The sequence below is a fragment of the Papio anubis genome, chromosome 1 (assembly GCF_008728515.1).
Source record: "Papio anubis isolate 15944 chromosome 1, Panubis1.0, whole genome shotgun sequence".
Lineage (NCBI taxonomy): Eukaryota > Metazoa > Chordata > Mammalia > Primates > Cercopithecidae > Papio > Papio anubis.
In genome coordinates, this window is record NC_044976.1 from 21,635,789 (window position 1) to 21,661,580 (window position 25,792).

At 49.6% G+C, this 25,792-nt stretch overlaps 1 protein-coding gene across 2 annotated transcripts in view; it reads right to left on the reverse strand.

Moving 5' to 3' along the window:
- The window catches only part of ASAP3 (ArfGAP with SH3 domain, ankyrin repeat and PH domain 3), a 56,240-nt gene that overhangs the window by 6,557 nt on the left and 23,891 nt on the right, over positions 1 to 25,792 (reverse strand). For both annotated transcript variants that reach the window (XM_031665314.1, XM_031665313.1), the window contains exons 2-17: positions 19,781 to 19,853; positions 19,540 to 19,685; positions 16,376 to 16,450; positions 15,152 to 15,201; positions 7,074 to 7,185; positions 6,760 to 6,845; positions 6,228 to 6,303; positions 5,961 to 6,047; positions 5,676 to 5,785; positions 4,059 to 4,128; positions 3,648 to 3,735; positions 2,317 to 2,365; positions 2,037 to 2,227; positions 1,818 to 1,951; positions 1,482 to 1,576; positions 756 to 933 (exon numbers count right to left, since the gene is read on the reverse strand). In XM_031665314.1, the coding sequence (XP_031521174.1) occupies positions 756 to 933; positions 1,482 to 1,576; positions 1,818 to 1,951; positions 2,037 to 2,227; positions 2,317 to 2,365; positions 3,648 to 3,735; positions 4,059 to 4,128; positions 5,676 to 5,785; positions 5,961 to 6,047; positions 6,228 to 6,303; positions 6,760 to 6,845; positions 7,074 to 7,185; positions 15,152 to 15,201; positions 16,376 to 16,450; positions 19,540 to 19,685; positions 19,781 to 19,853 (1,620 nt within the window). The remainder of the gene's footprint in view (positions 1 to 755; positions 934 to 1,481; positions 1,577 to 1,817; positions 1,952 to 2,036; positions 2,228 to 2,316; positions 2,366 to 3,647; positions 3,736 to 4,058; positions 4,129 to 5,675; positions 5,786 to 5,960; positions 6,048 to 6,227; positions 6,304 to 6,759; positions 6,846 to 7,073; positions 7,186 to 15,151; positions 15,202 to 16,375; positions 16,451 to 19,539; positions 19,686 to 19,780; positions 19,854 to 25,792) is intronic.

Below are 25,792 nucleotides of genomic sequence, written 5' to 3' on the forward strand. Positions count from 1 at the left end.
GTCTCGCTTTGTCACCCAAGCTGGAGGGCAGTGGCGCAGTCACAGCTCTCTGTAGCCTCAACCTCCTGGGCTCAAGTCACCCTCCCACCTCAGCCTTCTGAGTAGCTGGGACCACAGATGTGTGCCACCATACCCAGCTAATGTTAGTTGTTGTTGTTGTAGAGATGGGGGTTTCCTTATTTTGCCCAAGCTGATTCTGAACTCCTGGGCTCAAGTGATCCTTTCACTTTGGCTTCCCAAAGTGTTGGGATTACAGTGCGTGAGCCATCGCACCCAGCCAACATCCAATTTTTGATGTCCAATCAGTCAGCAACTCCTGTTGATTTACTTTTTCAAATGTCTCTGATATCCTTTCCCCATGCTCATGTGTTTGTTCTTGGAATAGCCAAAGCAATGTGGTCTTCCTGGCTCTAAACTGACCTGCCCTTACATTTCAGGGCTACTTAGGTGAAAGAAAAAGATATGAACATTTATTGCATACCCATTGTACACTAAGCCCTTTATATACATGACTTAATTCTCACTTCATCACCATGGGTGCTATTATTAACTCCTTTTATAGATGAGGAAATGAGACTCAGAGAAGTAACCTGCACTAGATCACACAGCTAGGAAAAAACAGCAAGGATTCCCACCCAGGTCTGCTTGACTGAAGCTGTGCTCCTTCCCACTTACCACTCTGATGGGTGAGATTTGAGCAGATGTCAGAGTGTGAGGCAGGTGGGTTATAAGTGGCCCTTGGAGGGGGTTCTCACCTGTGCCTCAGGCCCTGGCAGCGGCTGTCCAAAGTCTTGCCCATTGGCAAAGGCCTCCAGTACCAACAGGAGGTCCCTGTTGCAAATGGCTGTCCAGAGTCTCCGAGGCTCAGGTGTGCACCGGCGTGCAAACCTGTGCTCCACATACTTGGCCACGATGTAGTCCCTGCGGGTGCCCCTACCAAAGACAATCACAGGATCTCAGAGCATGGACCATGTCTGTCCAGCTGATCTCTGGGGCCCTCCCACAGGAGATACAGTTCTCCTTTTCTCCAGAACCATGTCCTGAAGATGTCCAGATCTGAGGCTCCCCTTCCCCAGCTCCTCAGGCTTTTTTTTTTTTTTTTGAGACAGAGTCTCACTCTATCACCCAGGCTGGAGTGCAGTGGCGCAATCTCGGCTCACTGCAACCTCTGCCTCCAGGGTTCAAGCAATTCTCGTGCCTCGGCCTCCTGAGTAGGTGGAACTACAGGCATGCGCCACCACGCCCGGCTAATTTTTGTATTTTGAGTACTGGCGGGGTTTTGCCATGTTAGCCGGGCTGGTCTTGAACGCCTGACCTCAAGTGATCCGCCCGCCTTGGCCTCCCAAAGTGTTAGGATTACAGGCGTGAGTCACTGCGCCCAGCCTCCCCAGACTTCTGATCTAAGACCTTTCTGCGACCCTGGGAGCTGCGGAGGCAGAATCCCGTAGGCAGGACGCCCCTCTCTCTGAGAATCCCCTTACATGTCACTTTCAGGTGAGGGTTTAGGGCCGCCATGTGAGGGTAGCTGGGCCTCCATGACCTCATTGAAGCTCGTGTTTCCCATGTTCAAGGCCAGCTGGAGTCGTGGGAAAATAGGGGTGGTTAGGCTTGCACGGGGTGGAGCTCCGAGCCCCCAGAGTCCCGCCCCTCGGGCGCCCTCCCGGTTCAGGCCCCGCCCCTGAACACCAGCTACCTGGCTTGTCCCAGCCCACCTTGGCCAGGTCCCACCCACAACCTGCAAGTCTCGCCACGCCACCGGATGAAACTACACCCCTATCTCCGCGTCTGGCCCCTTCTGGGCCCCGCCCCGCCCTCACCAACAACTCCGAGGGGCCCAGCAGGTCCAAGGTGAGTGACTGCATGCGCGAGAAGCGCACGCCCAGTTCGCGGTGGACGCCCGAGCACTGGATGCAGGTGAGCACGCCCAGGTTGGTGCTGAGCCACGTGGGGTCTGCAGAGGAAAGCAGCTGGAGCCTGGAGGTGTAGCCCCTCCCCTCTACTTCCCCCTCCCTCCAGCCCGGGCCCCGAGGCTTGACCTGCAGCCCCGCAGTCGCAGCACTGGCTATTCCCAGGCCTGCTCTTCACCTCCGCGATGAGCAGCTTTGTGAGGTCATGGGGCTCCCCGTCATGCCCGGCGGCCCCCCAGGACCCCAGGCCACCGCTGGGCTCCCCAAGGAAGGCGCTGCTCAGGGCTTCGTCCTTGCTGTTCTGCAGCACTGACACCCACCTGCGGAGATTGAGCGGGGTGGGACGGGGATGTCAGGCGGGAAGAGATAGGGCTGCCGCCCCCACCCACAAGGCTGGCCGGGCACTCACGCCTCACACTCGTGCTCGTCCTCTGCCTGGAAGTGGTACGTCCGGTTGTCTGTCGGGAGAGAAGGGGGCTTCTGGCCCACAGAAATGCTGCTGGCCTTCCCGAAGCCCAGGGAGCCCCCGCCAAAAGCCGCTGGGCCACATGGAGATGTGTCCCTGCCAAGTTGGACTCTCAAGCTAGGAGTGGTAAGGGAGCGGAATGACAGTGGCCAACAGCAGGGGCAGTTTCTCAGAAGTGGCTTCCGAAGTAGGATCCCAACAAAGCTCTCTCTGCGTGAAGCCCTGGTTCCAGGCTCAGATGAGGTCTCCCAGGGCATAGAACCCCAGAGAACCCAGCTCAGAGGCAGGGCATCCTCTGAACCAACTGTCACCATCCCACTGGGCTCCTCCTGGTCTCCTCCGGGGCGACCAGGCTACCTGTCTGATCTCCCTGCTTCCCATTTCCTCTTTTCTCCAGCCTGTACCAGCTCCCAACTATTGTGCCCAAGGCTCTGCTCTAACTACACCACTGCCCTACTGCCCTGCTCCAAGATCTCCCATGGCTCCCTATTGCCAGGAAATAAGGTCCAAACTTTTAAGAGGGATTTCCAGGCCTCATCTCTCACTCTGCTACATGAACCCTCCACTCTGGCCAAACTGGCCGGCCCCACTCTCCTGCTTCCATGCCTTTCATCATGCTAATCCTGTCTCCTCAAAAGCCCCCACCCCACAAACTCTTCACTCTACATGTCCTTCAAGGCTAAATTCAAATACTCTCTCCTCCAAGAGCCTTTCCTGGTTCCCCACAGCAGTGCAGGCCTTCCTGCTCCCTAATCTCCTATGGGGCTATATCTGCACCCATCTTCTGGACAGCCCCCTCATCTTACAGTCCTGGGTACCCACCCCACACCCCTGCCAGAGAGCTTCCTGAGGACAAGATCTAGGTCTTTCTCAGCCTGTGTCTGCTCTCACACAAAGCCTGCACCAAAGGCTCCAAAGAACGAAAAGTGGAAAATGTAAAGAAACAATAATTTCATCTCCTTCAGCTCTGGGTATTTGGGGAAAAAAGGTACAATATTTTTATAAAAAGAAATGATTTAAAAACCCAGATGACCCAAATCCACTCAAATATACTCTATATAAAATAGTCCCATTTATTATGGAAAGTGGGTGCATTTTGACGTTTAATGTGATGTGGGTGTCCTGGACCTAAGGATTCTTATGCCTGCAGTAGCAGCTCTTCAATACCATGTGTGGAACTGGACACAGACCCCTCACTGAAGTCCCCTGGGAGCTGATAGGTGTCTTAGAGAAGCCCTGGGCAGCTGTAGGGGAGAGGCACAGAGACCACTCACGGGTCACCAGGTCGAAGCACTTTTTCTCCTCGGGGTTTGGCCTCACTTGGCACGTCAGCAGGGTCAGCTTCACTGGGGGCCGGTTTATCTGTGGGAATTTGGGGGTGGAGGATGTATGCATTACCTCTGGCCCTCCCCACTCTTTAGGCCTCCATTTTCCACTCTGTTAAATGGGCATAATCATCCTGTTCCATTTGTGTTTCTCTTCACCCAGCAGCACCTCAAGGATGTCGTGTGTAGACTAAGACTAGATTGGGGCCTTTGGGTCCCATCTGTCCTCCCACAAGGGTCTCCAGCTCCCTGGACCTAGGTTTGCGGGTCAGTCTTGGAGGGAGGGCTTGACATTGTTTGCTCAGAACACCAGAAGAGGGTCCATCGTGCCCTGAGACACCCACCACCTCTAGGCCTCACCGTGCTGTGTGAGATGGTCAGGCAGCCATACTTGACTCCACACTTCCTTTTCTGCCAGACTCTTCGAATTCTAAGGCCCAGAGGGATAGAAGGACAGTGACCCAAGACTCACACCTAATTCCCTGGTGTCAGAGAACAGAGATTTGCCCCCACCTGTATGATCTCTAGCCACATCCCTTTACCTCTTTCTTCTCCTAACCCTACACCTCCCCACAACCCCCGACTCTCTGGGGCTCCCTTCTGATGGAGGAGACACAGTTCTGCTCTTAGGAAGATCCCAGTTTGATGGAGAAACACAGCCTCACTCCCTGGGAATCCTTATTCTAAGGAGATGATGTGACTTTGGCTCTGTGAGAGCTTCTAGTCTGATGGGGGAGACACAGCTTATATCATTAGGGAGCTCCTAGTCTAAGAAGCACAGGCTCTTGACAACAACAAACAAATTATGGTTCAACTAAGCAAGATCAATATCAATACCCCAAAAATAAAATTAGCAAGTCCATGATCCAAAACTAAACACTTCTCCTGTAACAGGTAAATATTCATTGGTTTCTTCTTCAAGGTTATTCTTCTCTAATTAAACTGATTGGTAGGTAGAAACATGAATATATCCCACAGGGGCCTTTGCATTTCACAGCAGTTTGTTTTTGTTTTGTTTGTTTGTTTTTGAGACAGGGTCTTGCTCTGTTGCCCAGGCTGGAGTGCAGTGGCATGATCTTGGCTCATTGCAACCTCCACCTCCTGGGTTCAAGCGATTCTCCTGCCTCAGCCTCCCAAGCAGCTGGGACTACAGGCTCATGCCACCACACCCGGCTAAGTTTTTGTATTTTTAGTAGAGATGGGGTTTCACTATGTTGGGCAGGCTGGTCTTGAACTCCTGACCTCAAGTGATCCACCTGTCTTGGCCTCCCAAAGTGCTGGGATTACAGGTGTGAGCCACCGTGCCTGGCCCACAGACTGATTTTTTTTTTTTTTTTTTTTTTTACACTAGGGAGCAAGGCACAGCCAATAGTTTCATTTCTAGGCATATTCAGTATATTGTAGACGTTAAGAATGAGGTCATAGGCTGGGCACAATGGCTCACGCCAGTAATCCCAACACTTTGGGAGGCTGAGGCAGGCAGATCAAGAGGTCAGCAGATCGAGACCATCCTGGCTAACATGGTGAAACCCTGTCTCTACTAAAAATATAAAAAAATAGCTGGGTGTGGTGGTGGGCGCCTGTAGTCCCAGCTACTCAGGAGGCTGAGGCAGGAGAATCGCTTGAACCCGGGAGGCAGAGGTCGCAGTGAGCCGAGATCGTGCCACTGCACTCCAGCCTGGGTGACAGAGGGAGACTCCGTCTCAAAAAAAAAAAAAAAAAAAAAGAATGAGGGCATAGTAAGTGTTCAATAAGTGTTAGCTACTGCTATTCTTCTTTAACTTAAAACAACCAATCACCTTTAGCAGAAGTTCACGTGCCCAGGTATCCTGGACAACCCAGGATTTGAGGAGTTTGCATTGTAACCCTCTGTGTCTACATAAATGATCAGAACAGTTCCTCTGGGCAGCTTCCCCAACCCTGTCATTTACTTGCAGTGTGACACTGGGCAAATTATGTAAGCTCTGAATCACTTACCCGTCGCTTTTCTTGTATAGAAAGCCCACTTTCTCCGTCCCAAACTGTTTGTTGCCTTGGTGTTGGTGGATGCTGTAGCCACATCCTGAATTCTTCCGGCTCAGGTGTTCCTGTCCCTCGGACATGCAAAGGAGACCTCAGGGCATCTCAGTGGAAAGAGCCCCATTCTGCGGGGTCTCACTCAGGGAGACTTTTCCAGGGGACCCTGTGGATCTTCCTTCTCTCCCTCCCTCCATGGTGGGCTTTGGGGGAAGGCATTCCTTTTGGGATGGTTCAGGGGCTGACCTCTCTGCTCTCAAGCTGCAGTGTCCCTCGGAGGGAGTCCCGGAGCTGGGTCAGCTTCTGTAGCTCCTCCTCCTGGGCTTGATGGAGCTGTGGGACAGAGGAAGGGACCCCATCACCAGCCAACAAATGTGTCAGTACAGAGCCCAGAACCAGAAGAGCAGAGCAGTAGCCTCACTCTGTGGGCAGGAGCCAGCTCTTCCACACCCACAGACTTTCCTGGAAGGACAGGGGGCTTGATCACGTGCCCAAGGGTGAGACCCAACTTACTGCATGTACTGAGGCCGCCAGCTTCTCGATGAAGGGGAACAGGCTCTGGGCAGCCTTCCAGCCATCTTGGAAAAAGCTAAGAGGTGTCAGAGGCCAAACAAGGGTCCAGATAAAGATGGAAATGAGAGATGAAGCCAGAAGTGTGGGAGAAGCTGCTGTAAGGATCACAGGGCACCTCAGGGCATTGTAGTCTGATGGTCAAGAACAGACACTCCATAGACAAGTCTCTCTTGACTAGATTAAAATCCCACTTACTAGCAGTGTAATCTTGGAAAATGAGCCTCAGTTTTCTCATCTATGAAATGGGGATAATATAGTACCTGCTCCCAGAAGTGTTGGGGGATTGAGTGAATTGATGTTTGTAAAGTACTCGTGCCTGACATTCAGTGAGCACTCAATGAGGAGGAGCTATGAAAGTTCTGCCAACAAGATGCAGGCCTCCAAAGAGACTTGCCAGTCTTCCACACCCTGAGAGGGGCCTTGTTCTGTGACACTGGAAGGGTTAGTGGCAGGGACGTGGGGAGATACCTACTTGTGCTGGGCGTGGAAGAACTTGATGAGGCTCTGAAGGAAGTCGGGACCTTGCTTCATCTGGCTCTCCCCAGCTTTGAGCAGATACTAGGAGGAGGGCAGGGCGAGATGTGTCATGTGAGCTGAAGCAGAATCCTGGGAACGAGAGGCTGCAGTCCCCATCCCAGGCTAATCCTCCTGGCTGCGACTGGGCCTTGGTGACATCCCACAGGGCCATGTGGCCAGGACCTGAGCTGAGCCTGTGACTGGTCCCCTGGAGAGGCAGACAGGAAGACACATCCCACGCCCCCCTCCCTCATCCAGAGCACCCCTTACCTCACACATGTGCAGCTGGAAGATGCGCCGCTCTCTCTGCGTGTCCTGGGCCACCTCCCCAGGGATCCCTCCTGTCACCCTAGCCCGATCGCGCTCCTTCTCCAGCTTGGCCCTAGACCCCAAGGAAAGAGAAGCCTGAACAACTCTCAGCAGCCCCTACATCCTCTTCTGCCAGGGATGCATGAGCAAAGGGGCCACATGGTGCAGGAGGCCCTCCTGTGCCAGCTGTGTGGTGGGGCTGGGTACAATGAACAAGACAGCTTAGGGAATCCACAGAGTGATGGGGGAGAAAGACATGAATCAAATCACAGCCACACAGAGAACTATGGGAGAGAAAATGGGGATCCAACTTCGTTGGGGCTGCTTCGTTGATGTCTGAGCTGGGATCTGAAGCCTGAGAAGCTTGGAGGAAGCTACTGCTGGGCAAGAGAGCTGGACCATATGACGGTCCCAAGGCAGGAGCAACAGTGCCAAGATGGAGAGGGTTGGTGCCCACTGAGGTGAAGAGGTGCCAGACCATGCAGGGTCTAATTCACACCATGTTAATATATTCTTGGTCTTTATCCCAAGAGTAATGGGAAGGATTTGAAGGTTTTTATGCAGGGGGATGAAGGGCTCAAACAAGGGCCAAGTGAGATTTGGGGCAAACAGTTCTGATTTTCCTGGAAGGGATTTAACAGCACAGGTGCCTTCAATCTTTTTTATTTGTATTAAATTCAGCGGGTACAAGTGCAGTTTTGTTTCATGGATATATTGTGCAGTGGTGAAGCCTGGGCTTTTAGAGTACCCATCACCCAAATAGTGTACATGGTACCCAATAGGTAATTTTTCATCCCTCACCTACCCTCCCACCTTTTGAAGTCTCCAATGTCTACTATTCTGCTCTGTCTGTCCACATGTACCCATTGCTTACCCCCCACTTATAAGGGAGAACATGCAGTGTTTGACTTTCTGTTTCTGAGTTATTTCAAAGTGCTTTCATTCTTCTGAGCCCAGGCTGGAGTGCAGTGGCGCGATCTCAGCTCACTGCAACCTCCACCTCCCAGGTTCAAGCGATTCTCGTGCCTCAGCCGCCTGAATAGCTGGGATTACAGGTGCCTACCACCACGCCCACCCATTTTTTTTTTTTAGACGGAGTCTCACTCTGTTGCCCAGGCTGGAGTGCAGTGGTGCGATCTTGGCTCACTGCAACCTCTGCCTCCCGGGTTCAAGCGATTATCCTGTCTCAGCCTCCCAAGTAGCTGGGACTACAGGTGGGTGTTACCATGCCTGGCTAGTTGTTTGTATTTTTAGTAGAGATGGGGTTTCACCGTGTTAGCCAGGATGATCTTGATCTCCTGACCTCAGGTGATCCACCCACCTCAGTCTCCCAAAGTGCTGGGATTACAGGTGTGAGCCACCGTGCCTGGCCGATGCCCAGTTAACTTTTGCATTTTTAGTAGAGACGGGGTTTCACCATGTTGGCTAGGCTAGTCTTTGAACTCGGGCCTCAAGTGATCCATCCACTTCAGCCTCCCAAAGTGCTGAAATTACAGGCATGAGCCACCACGCCCCACCGTGCTCTTTTTTTAAGTGGAGACAGAAAGCGCTTCCCATCCTTGTAGCTAAGAGTAACGGGGGCCTTCCCTCTCAGAGGCTGGCTGTTTTCCGTCTTTGGGGATGGGTGGATCTGTGTGTAAATGGTTTCCTGGAAATCTCATGCCCAGCAGACTACCCACTCGCAGCCAGGAGAGCATTTCCACATCTCAGGCTGGGTGCATGTGACTCCGAATCCCATGTAAAGGAGAGGGCTTGCTTAATAGTTCTGCTGTCAAGCGGGGACAGCCCTGAGCAGAGAAGACAAAGACAGAGTGCGATTAATACAAGTTCTGCTGCTACTAGTTGTCTTCCCCTCTCTGAGCCTCTGAGCCTCCTTATCTGGAAAATGGAGATTCTGATCTGTAACCACTGCATCCCAGCTTGGGCAACAGAGTAGACCGTGTCTCAAGAAAAAAAAAAAGGAATATCTGTACATGCAGTCAGCCCTCCATATCTGTGGGTGTAAAGCCTGAGGATATAGGCGGCTGACTAAGGGGCTTTAGCATCCTCAGATTTTGGTATCTGCGGGGGTCCTGGAACCAATCCCCCATGGATACTGAGGGATGACTATACTGACATGGAAAGATATCTGCTCCAGAGTAAATGGACAAAAAGCAAACCACAATATAGTACAGTGGTTAGAAATGGAGATTCTGGATTTGAATGGCAGCTCCTTCACTTACTTAACCTTTATAAAACTTTCTGCAATGGTTTCCCCATTTGGAAAATGAGAATAATACTGTAGTCCTCCCTTCTCTGTAGTTTTGCTTTCTGTGGTTTCAGTTATTCATGGTCAATCCCTGTCCAAAAATATTAAATGGAAAATTCCAGAAATAAACAATTCGTACTTTTTTTGTCTTTTGGTTTTGTTTGAGATGGAGTTTTGCTTATCACCCAGGCTGGAGTGCCATGGCACGATCTCAGCTCACTGAAACCTCCACCTCCCAAGTTCAAGCAATTCTCCTGCCTCAGCCTCCCAAGTAGCTGGGATTACAGGCACCCACCACCATACCCAGCTAATTTTTGTATTTTTAGTAGAGCCAGGGTTTCGCCATGTGTTTCAGGCTGGTCTCGAACTCCTGACCTCAGGTGATCTGCCTGCCTTGGCCTCCCAAAGTGCTGGAATTACAGGCATGAGCCACCATGCCTGGCCCAATTCGTAAGTTTTAAATTATGCATCTTTATGAGTAGCATGTGAAATCCTGCATCCTTCTGCTCCATCCTGCCTGGAACATGAATCATCCTTTTGTCCAGTGTATTTACACTGTCTATCCAGCAGTCCCCAACATTTTGGCACCAGGAGCTGGTTTCATGGAAGACAATATTTCCACAGATGGCAGGGTGGGGGAGGGTGGTTTTGGGATAAAACTGTTCCAGCTCAGATCATCAGGCTTAGATTCTCATAAGGAGCATTCAACCTAGATCCCTGGCATGTGAAGCTCACAATAGGGTTCGTGCTCCTATGAAAATCTAATGCCATGCTGATCTGACAAGAGGCGGAGCTCAGGCGGTAATGCTCGCTCACCTGCCAATGCTCACCTCCTGCTATTCAGTCCAGGTTCCTAACAGGCCTTGGACCAGTACCAGTCCATGGCCCAGGGGTTGAGGACACCTGGTCTATACACTGCCGGAATTACTTTTGCACCAACTTAATATAAGGTTCAGTATCATCTTCAGTTTCAAGCATCCACTGGGGGTCTCAGAACATATCCCCCAAGGATAAGGGGGAACCACTGTAATGACACCTAGTCCTTGGATAATATAATGCATAGGAAACAGCACAGTTCCTGGCCTATGGCAAGCCCTCAATGAATGGTAGGATTATGATGTTTCTAATGATGGCAATGATGCTAGAGTGGTAAATACTGATGATCCCTTTTATATAATTTTTTTCAGCATATGGTACTTTCTTCTTTCTTTTATTTTTTGAATGCTAGTAGAGATGAAAAGATGGTGCTACTTAACTCGGTGTAGATAAGCTGTGAAGTACACAACTTTGTCAATGTACTTCAGCTTTGACAAAATGTACATAGCTTTGACAAAATGGCTTTGTCAGTTATCAAAGTTCTGTCCCTCAGCCTCAGCTAAGATAATTCATAGAGATTTTCCCTACAAAGTCTGACATAGTCATTCTGAGATGACCTAATAACTGGGGAGTGCTTTTCTTCCCCTATAAAATAACAAGTCCCATTCCTTCCCTATCCTCAAAGGATAGCCAACATTTTTAAAACATTTCAAATGTTAGAAACATTTTTCTTTCTTATGAGTGGAGTTGCAACAGAAGGAATGAAATGAAATAGTAGGTGAAAGTACTTAAATGCTAGTTACTAAGACTGAGATCATTGCAGAAGGAAACTACAGCAACAGTCCAGTGTTATTCATGGGATGGGTACAGGTACTCCTGGTACAGGCAGGAAAGTATTTAAAACAAATCACACACCCACCAACCTTGAAACCTTGAGCCACGCTTAGGTGCCATGTCACCCGTGATGCCTTTTCTGACTACCCTTCCCTCCATTCAAAAAAAATACTTTTTTTTGCCATCTCTGTGCTAATACTATCATTATGGCATTACCACTTTGTATTTTAATTATTTATTGAGCTGCCTCTCTTCTTGCCTTTCAAACCAGGGGGCATCCACTAAGGCAGGGATTGTGGGCTGGGATTCCTCACTACTTACCTATAAATTGGGAATAACAATAGCAGCTTTCCCTGCCAGGGAGAATAAATCTGGTAATAGATGCAAAGACCTTACTCCAGTGCCTGGCACAAAGTAAACTCTAAATAAGTAGAAGCTGCTATTATTACTAATTATTATTATTCTTTTTTAGAGACAAGGTCTAGCTCTGTCTCCCAAGCTGGTCTCAAATTTCCTGGCCTCAAGCAATCCTCCTGCCTCAGCCTCCCAAGTAGCTGAGATTACAGGCATTAGCCACCACATGTGGCTTCTAATTATATATATATATATGTATTATTTACATTTGTTATATAGGTATTATTATTACTAATTTTTTAAATAGAGGCAAGGTCTCACTATGTTGCCCAGGCTGGTTTCGAACTCCTGAGCCCAAGTGATCCTCCTGTCTTGGCCTCCCAAAGTGCTAGGATTACAGGCTCCTAATTATAATTTTTAGGCCCAGGCACTCTGCTAGGCCCTTCACATGCTAAAATGATGGCCCCATAAGGCAGAATCATTATCCCATTTTATAGAAGAGGAACCTGTGGTGAGATAAGTCACTTGTCCAAGTCAAACAGCTGTTAAGTGGTGGGGCCAGGAGTTGAACCCAGGACTGGCTGGTGCCTGAGCCTTAGGGGCAGCCCTGGCAACCAACACTGTGACTCAGGTTTGTTCCATTCCTCCTTCCCTGCCTCATTCCTGCAAGCTGCTGACAGTCACACTGTTTCTTTTCTGAGAGATAACAGTCTCTCTCAGAACAGGGACCATTTTACAGATGATGAAACTGAGATCCAGAGAAGGAAAATGGCTTGCACAAGATTAAAAGCTGGCCAAGGGAAATGCTATCAGCAGATGTATGGGCTTCTGCCTCTCAGTCTCTTCCTGTGTTATTCTGGTCCTAGTTCTGGCTCAGAGGTGGTCAATAAATACTTGCTGAACTGAAGTGCTGAGTGCTTTATATGCACTATGCTTATTCATCGCCACATTCATCACCCTGCAAAGTATTACTGTCCCTATTTTATAGATGAGGAAACAGACCTGTACATGGAACCGCCTAGATAAACTTGGCCTCTGCACAGGGCCTGGGATGCCTTTCTCAGCAGCCCCACGTGGAGATGGAATCCTCTTCCTATATGAACAGCCAGAGGTGACGCTCCCAGTGGTATTTGACAGATGCTATCAGGGCCCTGGGCCCTTCCAGCTGCTGCTCAGACTTGTTTGGCAAGAATGTGATGGAATTACATAGCAACTTATGGCTCACGCATATCTGGCTACACCTGGAGCCCGTATGGAAAAGGAATGTACAGTCACCCGTGCCAAGACATTAGCTCAAACTATGTGGCTCCATGGTGGGAGCCAGGAGGTCACGTGGCAGAAATAGCACTAGACTCAGAAGGCCTGGGTTCTAGTCCAGGTCCTGTCTATAATTCACCGAATAACCTCAGCCAAGCCCCCTTTCCCATCAACTAAATGGAGCCTGGCCTGTAAATGAAATCCTACAGGAAGGTTCAATATAGAAACCTAGGAAAAGCAGACCTGCTTCGGGAAGGTCAGCAGAGTAGAGCTTATTATTTCCATTTGGTAGACGATCCCCGAAAGTCTAAGGGCTTAGTAAAGGTAACTCAGGAAGAAGAGGGCCATGTGGCCCCACAGCAAATCATAAAGACCCATCCCTGGACCTCCAGTGACAGCAGATGGCCGTGCCCCGTCACAGGCAGGGATGGGGCCCCACAGGGATGGCCACACAGTGCCTACACCCTTCATCACAGGATCTATGCCCACAGCTGGGGATGGAGATGCTTGTGTAGGGACAAGATGTGGCCTTCCTTCAGACCTGGAACAGTGCCATGGCTCTGGGAGCTGAGGGAACAATAAAAAGCTCCAGGATCTACTTCTTGAAATTGATCCTGCAGAAATAATTATGAGTAGGGGCAAACATTTAAATCCAAGGATGCTTCTCCAGTGACAGGAACAGATTAACCACATGATGGCTTATGCATGTTTTGGCACAACTGTTTGATGTTGTGGAAGAATATGTAATGGTGTACGAAGATGGTTACAATATATTTTTGAATGAAAAAAGGAGATTACAAAATAGTACATTGTTATGATCTCATTTTTATAAAAACATTTCTTTGTACATAGAAAAATAAATGGTAAAATGTTGGCCAGGCGCGGTGGCTCAAGCCTGTAATCCCAGCACTTTGGGAGGCCGAGACGGGTGGATCACAAGGTCAGGAGATCGAGACCATCCTGGCTAACACGGTGAAACCGTCTCTATTAAAAAATACAAAAAACTAGCCAGGCGAGGTGGCGGGCGTCTGTAGTCCCAGCTACTTGGGAGGCTGAGGCAGGAGAATGGAGGCGGAGCTTGCAGTGAGCTGAGATCCGGCCACTGCACTCCAGCCTGGGCGACAGAGTAAGACTCTGTCTCAAAAAAAAAAAAAAAAAAAGAAAAAGAAAAAGAAAAAGAAATGTTAAAATGTTAATACTTTAGGCTTGAAAATTAAGAATTTTGGCTGAAGCAAAAGTGAAACTCAAGCTATAATCCCAGCACTTTGGGAGGCCGAGGCCAAGGCCCGGATCAAGTAGTCAGGGGTGAGACCATCTAGGTTCATGCTCAAGTGCAGAAACCCCGTCCTCTACTAAAATTACAAAAAAAAACTAGCTGGAGCAGAGGTGGTGGTGGCACCATAGTCCAGCTACTCGGGAAACTGAGGAGCCGGGAGAATGGTGACCAGGGCAGAGCTTGTAGTGAGCTGAGATCCTGGCCACTGCACTCCAGCCTAGGCGATAGAGGCGAAACTCCATCTCAAAAAAAAAAAAGAAAATTAAGAATTTTCCTCCTATTTTTGGGTAGTTTCTCCCCATCCGACTTTTTTTTTTAATCATGAAAATTGCAATGTTACCCAGACCTTGTAAAAAAAAAAAATTCAAACAACAGAGAGTATTATCCCCCTGCCATGACCCTAATCCTCTGCTAAGGATAATTAATTTTTTTTCTTCTTTTACTTCTCCACATCTTCTGAATTATTCATAATAAGCATAAATTGCTTTGGCAAAATGCAAGAGAAAACAAAATTTTACAAAAAAGCACAAACAATGCTCCACAGTATGGGCCTGGCTGGGCAGAGGGTGAGGGCTGGGATCTGGACAGACTCCTCAGAAGACAGAGCCCAAGGAGTCTCTGCCCAGGAGGAACTGGCCACTGGTTGCCTGAGGCTCCTTCTTTCCCTATGATGTCCCAGTAGCTGGTGAGAGATCTGGAGTATCGTGTGGTGTGCATAGGACACAGGAAGCCTGAGTGTGACATCAACTTCATTTGCTCCTCTAGATATACCACCTGGCATTGAAGAACGAGGAACAAGGGGTATAAACCCCAGTTCTGCCTCTGCCAAGCTGTGGCGCCTTGGGCAAGTGACTTAACCTCTCTGAGTCCTACTGTGGTAACTGTGATACTAATACCTCTCTCTCACATGACTGGGTGACTGTGAGGATTAAATGGCCAGCACGCAGAGGTGTTCAGTCAGTGCTAGCTCCTCTCCATCCCTGCCCATGTCTGGCACCACTGAGCAGATGGGACTCTGAGAGCAGCATCCTGAGGTCCCTTCACAATAGCTCCTTTGGTGATCTTGTGGCCCAGTCCCCAGAATCCAGTCAGGTCTGGGTATAAACAATCCCCTGTAAAGGCCTCTACAGAGCCAGATGCCACCCACTTCTGGATGACATGGCTCAGCAGCATTTAGGTTCTTCCCTATCCAGCCCCCTGCTGCAGTGTAAGCGCTACTGTCCTGGACAAACCACCCTGGCTGTGGCCACTTACATTTTGGTTTCATAGTCCTTCCATGCCTTCTCCAGCTGCTTTTTGGAATCCTGTGGGTTAAAAAAGGACAATTTGCCCAAAGGGAAGCTGGAGCACTGGAATAAACAGTATGCTCTACTGCCTGTAGGGGGACATGCTAGTGTGCTCCCCTGAGCAGCTCAGAGCCATCTCTAACCAGCCCCTGCCCCCACAGTCCTGCTGCAAACCTGCCCCCACCAAACAGGCTCAGCTGACCCCATTTCTCAGGGCTGAGGCCCTCCTCCCAGCAGACCTTCTCCTCCCCAGAGATGCCAAGAATCAGTCAGGTTTGGTGGGCCCTGGCTTGAGGTATGGAGAGATCTTTGGGCTCTACCCTGAGTCCTCTTGCTCAGAAGAGAGATCAGTCATGACCATGAGGATGGGAGGATGAAGGCCAAACCGCCCCCCCCCCCGCCTAACTTTATCCCAGTATTTTCTCCTGCCTGGTGCTAGATCATCCTCTTAGAGCAAGGGTACAGGTCAAGGAACATGTGCAGAAAGGTTGAGAAGTCTACCCAAGGCCATACAGCAAGCCAGGGAGACCTGGCTACTCCCCACCTAGCTTGCCTAAGCCTCATCTAGCCAGGCTGCTCACACCCTTCTGAATAACCCTGAGACTCCCAAGGTGAAAAAGCTGCCTGTCTGGTTTGTGTGGTTAGCAGACTGGTGCCAGGCTGGCAGCCTAGGGCAGGGAGGGAACCCTCTTGGGGGAGCATGGCTCCTCCCCTGGGCTGTCTGGGGCAGATTGCCCAGGGAGATTATTCTGTCACCTTCTTTGAGCTCCACTCTGCATCCAGCCAAGGGCTGCCAGGCACAGAGAGAACAGCTCGAGTATGGGATTCAGGATCCCTAGATTCCCACATGAGCTCTCTGCTTCCTAGCTATGTAAACCATCAGCAGGTTACCTAACTCCCTAGGCCTCGAATTTCAACTGCAAAATGGGGATGAGCGTACCCACAAAGCCTACCTCATAGTATGGTTGTAAGATTTACAAGACACGTTTCACACAAGGGGCCTGGCAGACAGCAGGTCAGCCATCCTAGGCTGACCCAAGCCAGGTCCTCCAGATCTCCCCAGGCTCAGCACTCCCGCTAAGACAGCCCCTTCACTTGGCCTCCACCCTCAGTCCAGCCCTGCCCCCCCGACAGTCTCCTGCCCACCCCTCTTTCACTCTGTCCCAACACCACTCCCAGCATGGAGACTCACCTGTCGACCGTCCCTCAGCTGTCCCTTCATCAGACTGTCCAGGGGGAAAGAGACAATGTTGTTCAGGTTCTGAATCTGGAAAAAACAGACGCCCATTCCTACCTCAGGTGACCGGCATCCAGCCCCTAGGGATTCGGGGTATGGTGAAGCATCACTTGGCAAAGAGAGCAGCAGGGAAGGGAAGCAGGGGAGAGGAAGAGATGTCATCAAAGAGATGACAGCCAAGTGAGGAGGGCCGTGATGGCAGGAATGCTGAGCCTGGGGAGGACTAGAGGACCCGGCTCTGGGGTCAGCTTAGGATGGCTGACCTGCTGCCCACCAGGCTTCCTGTGTGAAAGGGGGCAGGAGGGGAGGCCGAGGTATGTCGGAGTGAGCCCCTCCCCTGATGGCTCCAGCCTCATTGCTGCACTGCTCCAGCAGCATCCCATGGTCAGTCTCTCCCCTGTTCCTCTCCAGAAGCAGCCTCCCTTCTCCTCTCTGACTCTCTCGAGTTGACCAGTAGAGCACATCTGTTGTTCTGGGCTGGCTAACGCTTCAGAGCCTCCCTTACTAATGGTCATAGAACCCCCTTTCCTGTGGGAAACTCCTCCTCTGTGGTCAGATGGGGTAAACGCAGAAGTCAGATCTGAGCAGGGCACCCCAGCCCCAGGACAGAGGGACTGGATAGGGAACAGGCACACAACCCAAGCCAGCCAATCACAATCCTCTCTGGGATTTTTCTGCCTAAGTCATGGGAGAAAGACCGTCTTTATTCTGGTAAGATGGGCATCCGGGCCTGCTGGGCTATCCTGCCCACTGAGCAGAGACAGAGAAACTATCTTAAAAGGAAAGCCAGCTGTACCCCTAGACTCCCCATTACAGGGGCTAATGAATTCCCTTTTTAAAATGTAACCTAGTTTGAGTTGGGTTTCTGTAATTTCACAACCTAAAGAGGCTTAATATTTCAACCAGCTTCCAAGATACAGCTTGGGGCTCGACTTCTCCTCCAGGAAGCCTCTCCTGGCTACTCCTCCTGCCTGATCTCCCCTTTTCTGAACCATGGCAACACTAGGCCTCTGTAACCAGCTGCTGGGTCCTTGAGTTTGTACCATGCTGCTGGTATTTCTTGATACTAGTCCACACCTTAGTTCTTCTCTCCCCCACTAGACTGTGGCTCTCTGAGGCAGTCTGACACTTTCCTGCATCACCAACCCCTGGTACAATGCCCACCAGACAGCAGACCCCCAGGAAACACTAGTTTGACTGAAACAGGGAGAGAAGAGGTGAAGACAAAGGAGGACACTAATTCAATTGAACTCATATACTATTTTTTTTTTTTTTTTTTGAGACAGGGTCTCACTCTGTCCCCCAGGCTGGAGCGCAGTGGTGTGATCACACTCACTACAGCCTCAACTTCCCCCAGGCTCAACTGATCTTCCTACTTCAGCCTCCCAGGTAGCTGGGACCACAGGCGTATGTCACCACACCTGGCTAATTTTTTTTTTTTTTTTTTTTTGAGATGGAGTCTCACTCTGTCACCCAGGCTGGAGTGCAGTGGTGTGATCTCAACTCACTGCCACCTCCACCTCCCGGGTTCAAGTGATTCTCCTGCCTCAGCCTCCTGAGTAGCTGGGATTACAGGTACCTGCTACCATGCCCAGCTAATTTTTGTATTTTTTAGTAGAGACAGTGTTTCACCATGTTGGCCCGGCTGGTCTCGAATGTCTGACCTCAAGTGATCCGCCCGCCTCGGCCTCCCAAAGTGCTGAGATTACAGGCATGAGCCACCTCACCCAGCAATTTTCATAGTTTTTTGTAGAGACAGGGTCTCACTACATTGCCTAGGCTGGTCTAGAGCTCCTGAGCTCAAGCAGTCCGCACATCTCAGGCTCCCAAAGTGCTGGGATTAAGGTGTGAACTGTTGCACCCAGCCTCAAACATTGTTAAAGGCTTTTACATGCAGGACAGTGTACGAGGCACAGCTATGCCAAGAGCTATAACAATGACAGATTTTATTAGGTTGATGCAAAAGTCATTGCTGTTTTGCCATTAATATAATATTAGCCAACATTTACTGAGTGCTTACCATAAAGTAGGCACTAACTTGCTTAATCCTCATTACCGCCCTGTGAAGTTGGTAGCATTATTATCCCAGTTTCACAGATGAGAGATCTGAGGCTTGGGCAGACTGAGTGACTTGACTTAGTAAGCAGCAGAGTGGGGATTCCAAGATGGAGTCTAAGTCCAAGGTTGGGTGCTTAACCACTGAGCACACTGCCTCTCAAGGGTGATGTGGCCCCTGCCAACCAGGGAGGATGCTGGGTAGGACTGGAGCCACAAGAGCTGGTCCAGTGCCATAGCCTGGAGGGAGACAAGAGGCTTTCCTGGGAGGCAGTGCAGCCAGGCTTATGCTTGGACTCTGGAGTCAGACAACCTGGGTTCAGACCAAACTGTGTGACCTCGGGCAAGCTGCTTAACCTGGAGGTCCTAGTTTCCTAGCCTGTAAGGTGGAGACAACAGTCACACAAGCCCCACAGAGCTGTGCACCCTGGATTAAATGAGTGAACATGTGAAGTAGTGAGAACTGTGCCTGCTCATGGGAAGAGCTGCTATCACAGGGTGGCCTTGAGGCGAGGACTTGAAGGACCAGAGAGGAGGCAGTCACCAAGGAGGCCATCAGGAAGCAACCTGAGGCCACTGGGCCATGTGCAGGGGCTGAGAGGCTTGTGGGGCAGGGACAGGTCCTGGGATTTGAGTACGAAGCAGATGTGACTGGGAAAGCAGAGGATAAAGAGGGACTGAGGAGAGGAGGAGACGGTGGCGGCGGCAGCAGTAGCGGTATAAAGGTAGGACCCCCGAGCCTTTCTCTCCTTTATCCCAAAGCTCCTCCAGGGAACTCTCCCTTGCATGGGGCTCTTCCCTGCTGTAAGACCCTCCTCTGCTCCTGGGTGAAGAGAAGGAGGGGAACAGAGAGAGAAGAGTTAGTTGGGTAAGAAGCCAGAGAGAAAGGAGGATTATCCAAAAGAAGGGTCAGGGCTGAAAAGGGACCTCAGATCATTGATCAGAGGTCAAGGGCAAATCGGGAGAAGGAAGGAAACGGACTCTTTCCCAGTCAGGTTCTTAAGACCATGAGATTTACCCTGAGTCCGGCTGAGGGCTGGGCAAGGAAGAGACAGGGGCCTCACCAGGTTCTTGAAGAGTGCGGCAACCTCGCGGGTGAACACGGCCAAGTTCAGGAAGCCTGTGGACAGCTCATGGCTGTTCTGGGACAGGTGGCTGTTGCCTAAGGATTCCACGGCCTCTCGGTACTGCTCTTCATTCTCCACATGGCCTGTGGAGGTACGGACGGGAGCTTGGAGTTAGCTCCAGGCTAGGGCTGGGAGAGGAGTTTCCTGACCAGGCGGGGCACCCAGCAGGCTCACTTACCAAGGCCGGAGCTGTGGATTGCCCGCACAGCCTTCTTTATTCTCTGCAGGATGGCTTGGTCTCCTTCCAAGATCTAGAAGCAAATGTGGATAGACGTTCAGGGATGCCGAGCTGGAAGAAGGTGCTTCCTTCAGGAACCCTGTCTCTGTGATTCCCAACCCCCACAACCCCAAACAAATACATTGAGTTTTGCTGTCCTCTGGAACTTCTCTCTAGGGTCTTCCTATTTACCCCACCAAACAAAAAAACACACAGAAACCAGAGACCAGTCACACCACTCCAAGAAGACCACGGACTTTTCTCCCTGAATCCAATGCAATGTAAATGTAGTGAGTCAAAGTCATGTGGCATGACAGGGTGTGCCAGGCCTGGGTTTGAATCTTGCCTCTGGCACTAGCCGGCGTGTCCGTTAGACAAATCTGTTAACTTCTCTTAGCCTTAAGTGCCTTGTCTACAAAACGGGGATGATACTAGGGGACTTGTGGAGTTGCTGAGCAGATGAATGATTTGTAAATATGTACAAAATGCTGAGCAAAAGGCCACAGGGGAGAACACAGACATCTCTATCTTCCCTTAAGATAAAAGCAGGGGACACTTGTTCACCAAACCCCAGGCTCAATAAACAGTTATGTCAGGACAAGGAGGAAGAGGCCAGGATGCTATGGGTGAGCAGAGAGGGGTTGGAGGCATTCAGTCACCTGGATCTGGGGAGATGGCAGAGGGTGGAGGGAGCACACTTCAGCCCCACTGAGGAGAACTGGAGAGACAACACCAGATAACCCCAAAGCCCAGAGACTGCAGAACAACATCAGAATGTGGGAAAGGCCAGAGATGTGATGACAAGAACCAAGTCTCACATGTCCCAGGCAGGCTCAGCCTAGATGGGCAACTTCCCAGACACACTCCCTCTTTCAGTGTGGGGTGGAAGTTGACAACCTCATGAAATCCTTGTGAAATGCACAGTTAACTTGGAAAGCACAGAATGTCAGAGCTGGAAAGGGCCCATAGATGAGAAAACTGAAGCCAAGAGAGAGGAGGCCCTTACCCAGAGTCACATGGTGGGGAAGCCGCAGAGCACAGAACAGTGCTCCATCCATGTACCACAGCCCCACCCTGACCCCAGCCCAGCTGTTCTTTCCAATGACAAAAATAAAATGGGATCAGAGTCTGATTTCCAGAGTTACATGACAAGAGTTAGTAAACACATTCGAAATGGTACCGCCAAAGATGCAAAATGATACCCACAGGAGGACATGCATGGGGCAGACCTCAGAGGCAATGTGGAGTGTTCTCAGAGGCCTGTGGCACGTGGGAAGCCTCTGGAGTAAGGGGGGTCTAGTTTTGAAGCTCAGCTCCACTACTCGGGGGCTATGTGACCTTGAACAAGTTGCCTATTCTTTTTTTTTTTTTGAGACAAAGTTTTGCTCTTGTCGCTCAGGCTAGAGTGCAGTGGCACAATCTTGGCTCACTGCAACCTCTGCCTCCCAGGTTCAAGCAATTCTCCTGCCTCAGCCTCCTGAGTAGCTGGGATTACAGGCGCCCGCCACCTGGCTAATTTTTTGTATTTTTAGTAGAGACGGGGTTTCATTGTGTTGGCCAGGCTGGTCTCAAACTCCTGACCTCAAGTGATCCACCTGCCTTGGCCTCACAAAGTGCTGGAATTACAGACATGGGCCACCGTGCCCAGGTACAAGTTGCCTATTCTTTCTGAGCTTCCTGATTAGCCATGTGTAAAATGGGGAAATCAATGCCTACCTCTCGGGGTTGGTATGAGGGCTATATGTATGAGAGGATGCACATACAGGATTTAGCTTGGTGCTGGACATGGAGTATGTCCTCAATGAACAGCACTGGTGATCATTATCATCAGCTGCTGCTGATGCTAGAAAGGTCTGCCAAGTTCTGGGTTCTTTTCCTACAGGGGCTAGAAACCTAACATTTTCCTCCTCAGGTGTGAACTTGAGACACTTCCATATTTGAGACCCATGGAGGCCTATCCCAGGGCTGAAGAAAGAAAACAAAAGAATCAGGTAGATTAAGGAGAGGGCAACATATTTGAGTTGGTTAAAACATGAGGCTGGGCATGGTGGCTCATGCCTATAATCCCAGCACTTTGGGAGGCCGAGGCAAGAGGATCACTTGAGACCAGGAGTTCAAGACCAGCCTAGGCAATATAGTGAGACCTTGTCTCTACTGAAAAGAAAAAATAAACAAATAAATTAGCTGGGTGTGGTGGTGTGCACCTGTAATTCCAGCACCTGGGGAGGCCAAAGCAGGAGGATCACTTGAGCCAAGGACTTCAAGACCAGCCTGGACAACTTGGCAAAACCCCATCTCCATGTGGTGGCATGTGCCTATAGTCCCAGCTACTTGGGAGGCTGAGGTGGGAGGATCACCTGAGCCTGGGGAGGTCAAAGCTGCAGTGAGCCCTGACTGTGCCACTGCACTCCAGCATGGGTGACAGAGGGAGACCCTGTCTCAAAAAACAAAGCAAACAACAAAAAACAACCAAAATGTTTCTTATTAAAGGGACAAAGACAAGGAGGGGAGAACATTTCTTTCTAAACTGGTCAACAGAAAAAGAAAAAAAAAAAAAAGAGGAGAAAACATGGCCATCTCTATGGTTCCCCAGAATCCAGATGGGGAAACAGAAGCATGTGTTTACCAAATCCCTTGATCCCCATCTTGAAACCTGGAAAGCTAAAAGATGAGTAATTTAAAGAGCTATGATTTTGCTTTAACAGACAATCCAGGTTAAATATATGAAGAACTGGGCCAGCACAGTGTGGCTCACGCCTGTAATCCTAGCACTTTGGGAGGCTAAGGTGGTGGATCACCTGAGGTCAGGAGTTCAAGACCAGCCTGGCCAACATGGTGAAACACTGTCTCTACTTAACATACAAAAATTAGCCGGGCATAGTGATGCACACCTGTAATCCCAGCTACTCGGGAGGCTGAGGAAGGAGAATCTCTTGAACCCTAAGAGGTGGAGGTTGCAGTGAGCTGAGATTGCACCACTGCACTCCAGCCTGCACAATGGGAGTGAGACTTCATCTCAAAAAAAAAAAAAAAAAAAGATATGAACAATTTCCAAAGAGATTTCCAAAATCCCTAGAGGGCAGATCCATGTGCCTAGCACACAGCAGGTGCTCAATAAATGTTTACCTAAATGAATGACGGTTTGCAAAGTCCTGGGACACGGACCTGAGAGGAATATGTTCTGCTGTAGATATATTTTGAGGAGTCTTCCCATCCCATGACACCCATTTTCTGAAAACTGCCCTCCTTTCCTCTGGAGGTGGACCCCTGCAGCCTTGTTTGTTCTACCCAGACTCAACAGACACCTGATTCAAGCTAAACCAATCAGATTCTCTCTCCCACCTGATCCAAGCTGGACCAATCAGAGTCTCTCTCCAAGGACTTTGGAATTGGGCTCTGGAAAGCTAGTTAACTGACTGAAATGCTAAAGCTGGGATGTCCTTCCTGCCACATGCAGAGAGAAAAGAATGGAGCAGATGTGTAGAAAGAAGTGAACGAGCCGCATACTGCCTCAGCAAGGCAGAAGAGGAAGAACGGTGCTGGTTTCTGGCAACTTTCCAGATGCTGCCTCTTCAGAGGCAACCTCCACACATCATGTCTTTGGTGAAATTCCATAAAATACCCCTGAACCCACCCAACGAAGTTCCTTTAAGCAAGTTTGAGATTTCCCTTCCCTGTAATGTGCCAGAGATCACTGGGTGGCTCCGTGTCCATTCTCTCTTCTTCCTCCACAAGAAATCTGACTTTTCACATGGCCACTTGGCCACCTAGAATAAAGACTACATTTCCTACCTGGCAGCTAACTGTGGTCATGGGACTAAGTCCTGGCCATGGAATATAATATTTTATTTGTTAACTTCCAAAAGGTATCTTACAAAGAAGGGAGATAACCCCCAAACTCATCAAGTTGTATACACTGACTATGTACAACTTTTTACATGTCAATCCTACCTCAATAAAGTGGCTTTAAAAAAATAAAAAATAAAAAAGGACGGAGGAACTACACACCTGTTAGAATGGCCAAAATCCAAAACACTGACACCACCAAATACTGCCAAGGGAGGCCGGGCGCGGTGGCTCACACCTGTAATCCCAGCACTTTGGGAGGCTGAGGTGGATGGATCACTTGAGGTCAGGAGTTCAAGACTAGCCTGGCCAAGATGGTGAAACCCCGTATCTACTAAAAATACAAAAATTAGCCAGGCATGGTGGTACATCCTTGTGGTCCCAGCTACCCGGGAGGCTAAGGCAGGAGAATCACGTGAACCTGGGAGGCAGAGGTTGCAGTGAGCCGAGATGGTGCCACTGCACTCCAGCCCGGCCATCTAAACACATACACACACACATGCAAAAAAAACAAAACAAACAAAAAAACCCACAAATACTGGGAAAGATGTGGAGCAAAAGAAACTCTGTTGGTGAGAATGCAAAATGGTACAGCCACTTTGGAAGACAGTTTGACAGTTTTTTAACTAATCATTGCCAAATGATTCAGCAATCATACTCCATCATATTTTCTCAATGAGGTGAAAATGTATGCACACCTGCACACGGATGTTTATGTCAGCTTTATTCATAATTACCAAAATCTAGAAACAACCAAGATGTCCTTGGGTAGGTGAATGGATAAAGAAACTGTCACACATCCAGAGAGTGAAATATTATTCAGCACTGAAAAGAAATGAGCTATCAAACCATGAAAAGATGCAGAGGAAAGTTACATGCATATCACTAAGTGAAAGAAGCCAATTTGAAAAGGCTGCTACGGCTGGGCGCGGTGGCTCACGCCTGTAATCCCAGCACTTTGGGAGGCTGAGGTGGGTGGATCCACGAGGTCAGGAATTCAAGACCAGCCTGGCCAAGATGGTGAAACCCCCATCTCTACTAAAAATACAAAAAATTAGCCATGTGTGGTGGTGGGTGCCTGTAATCCCAGCTACTCGGGAGGCTGATGCAGGAGAATTGCTTGAACCCAGGAGGCGAAGGTTGCAGTGAGCCGAGATCGCACCCCTGCACTCCAGCCTGGGTGACAGAGTGAGACTCTGTCTCAAATAAAAAAAGAAAAGGCTACTACATGATTTCAACTATACGATATTCTGAAAAAAGCAAAACTATGGAGACAGTAAAAAGATCAGTGGTAGCCAGGGATTGGGGGAGGGATGAGGAACAGGTGAAGCACAGAAGCTTTTTAGGGCAGGGAAATATTTCTGTATGATGCTATAATGGTGGATACATGGACTTATACACTTGTCCAATCCTATAGAATGTACAACACTAAGAGTGAACCCTAATGTAAACTATGAACTTTTGGTGATGATGTGTCAATGTATGGTCATTGATTGAAACAAATGTACCACTCTGGTAAGAGCTGCTGACAGACTGGGAGGCTGTGTGTATATGGGAACTCTATGTACTTCCTGCCCAATTTTGCTGTGAACCTAAAACTGCTCTAAAAAATAAAGTCAATTTTTTTTTTTAATTAAGAAAAAAAGGGGCTGGGGTGTGGTGGCTCACGGCTGTAATCCCAGCACTTTGGGAGGTTGGGGCTGGAGGATTGCTTGAGCCTAGGAGTTCGAGGCCAGCCTGGGCAACATAGTGAGACTCTGTTTCTGCAAAAATAAAAAACCGGGCATGGGGGCATGTGCCTGTAGTTCCAGCTACTCAGGAGGCTGAGGTGGGAGGACTGTTTGACCCCAGGAAGTTGAGGCTACAGTGAGTTGTGATCGTGCCACTGCACTCCAGCCTGGGCAACAGAGTGAGACCCTGTCTCAAAACAATGCCCCCCAAGAAAAGAAACAAAAGAAAAAAGGTGAATGCAAGGGTACCCTCTGTCACCCCTTTCTTCTGGCTACAATGTGCTTGCAATGTCTAGAGCTCAGGCAGCAATCCTGGACCATGAAGTAGAAACCATTTGTAATGGATGGCAGAGCAACAAGATATCAGCCTTATCCTGAGTGATTAGAAACTACCCTA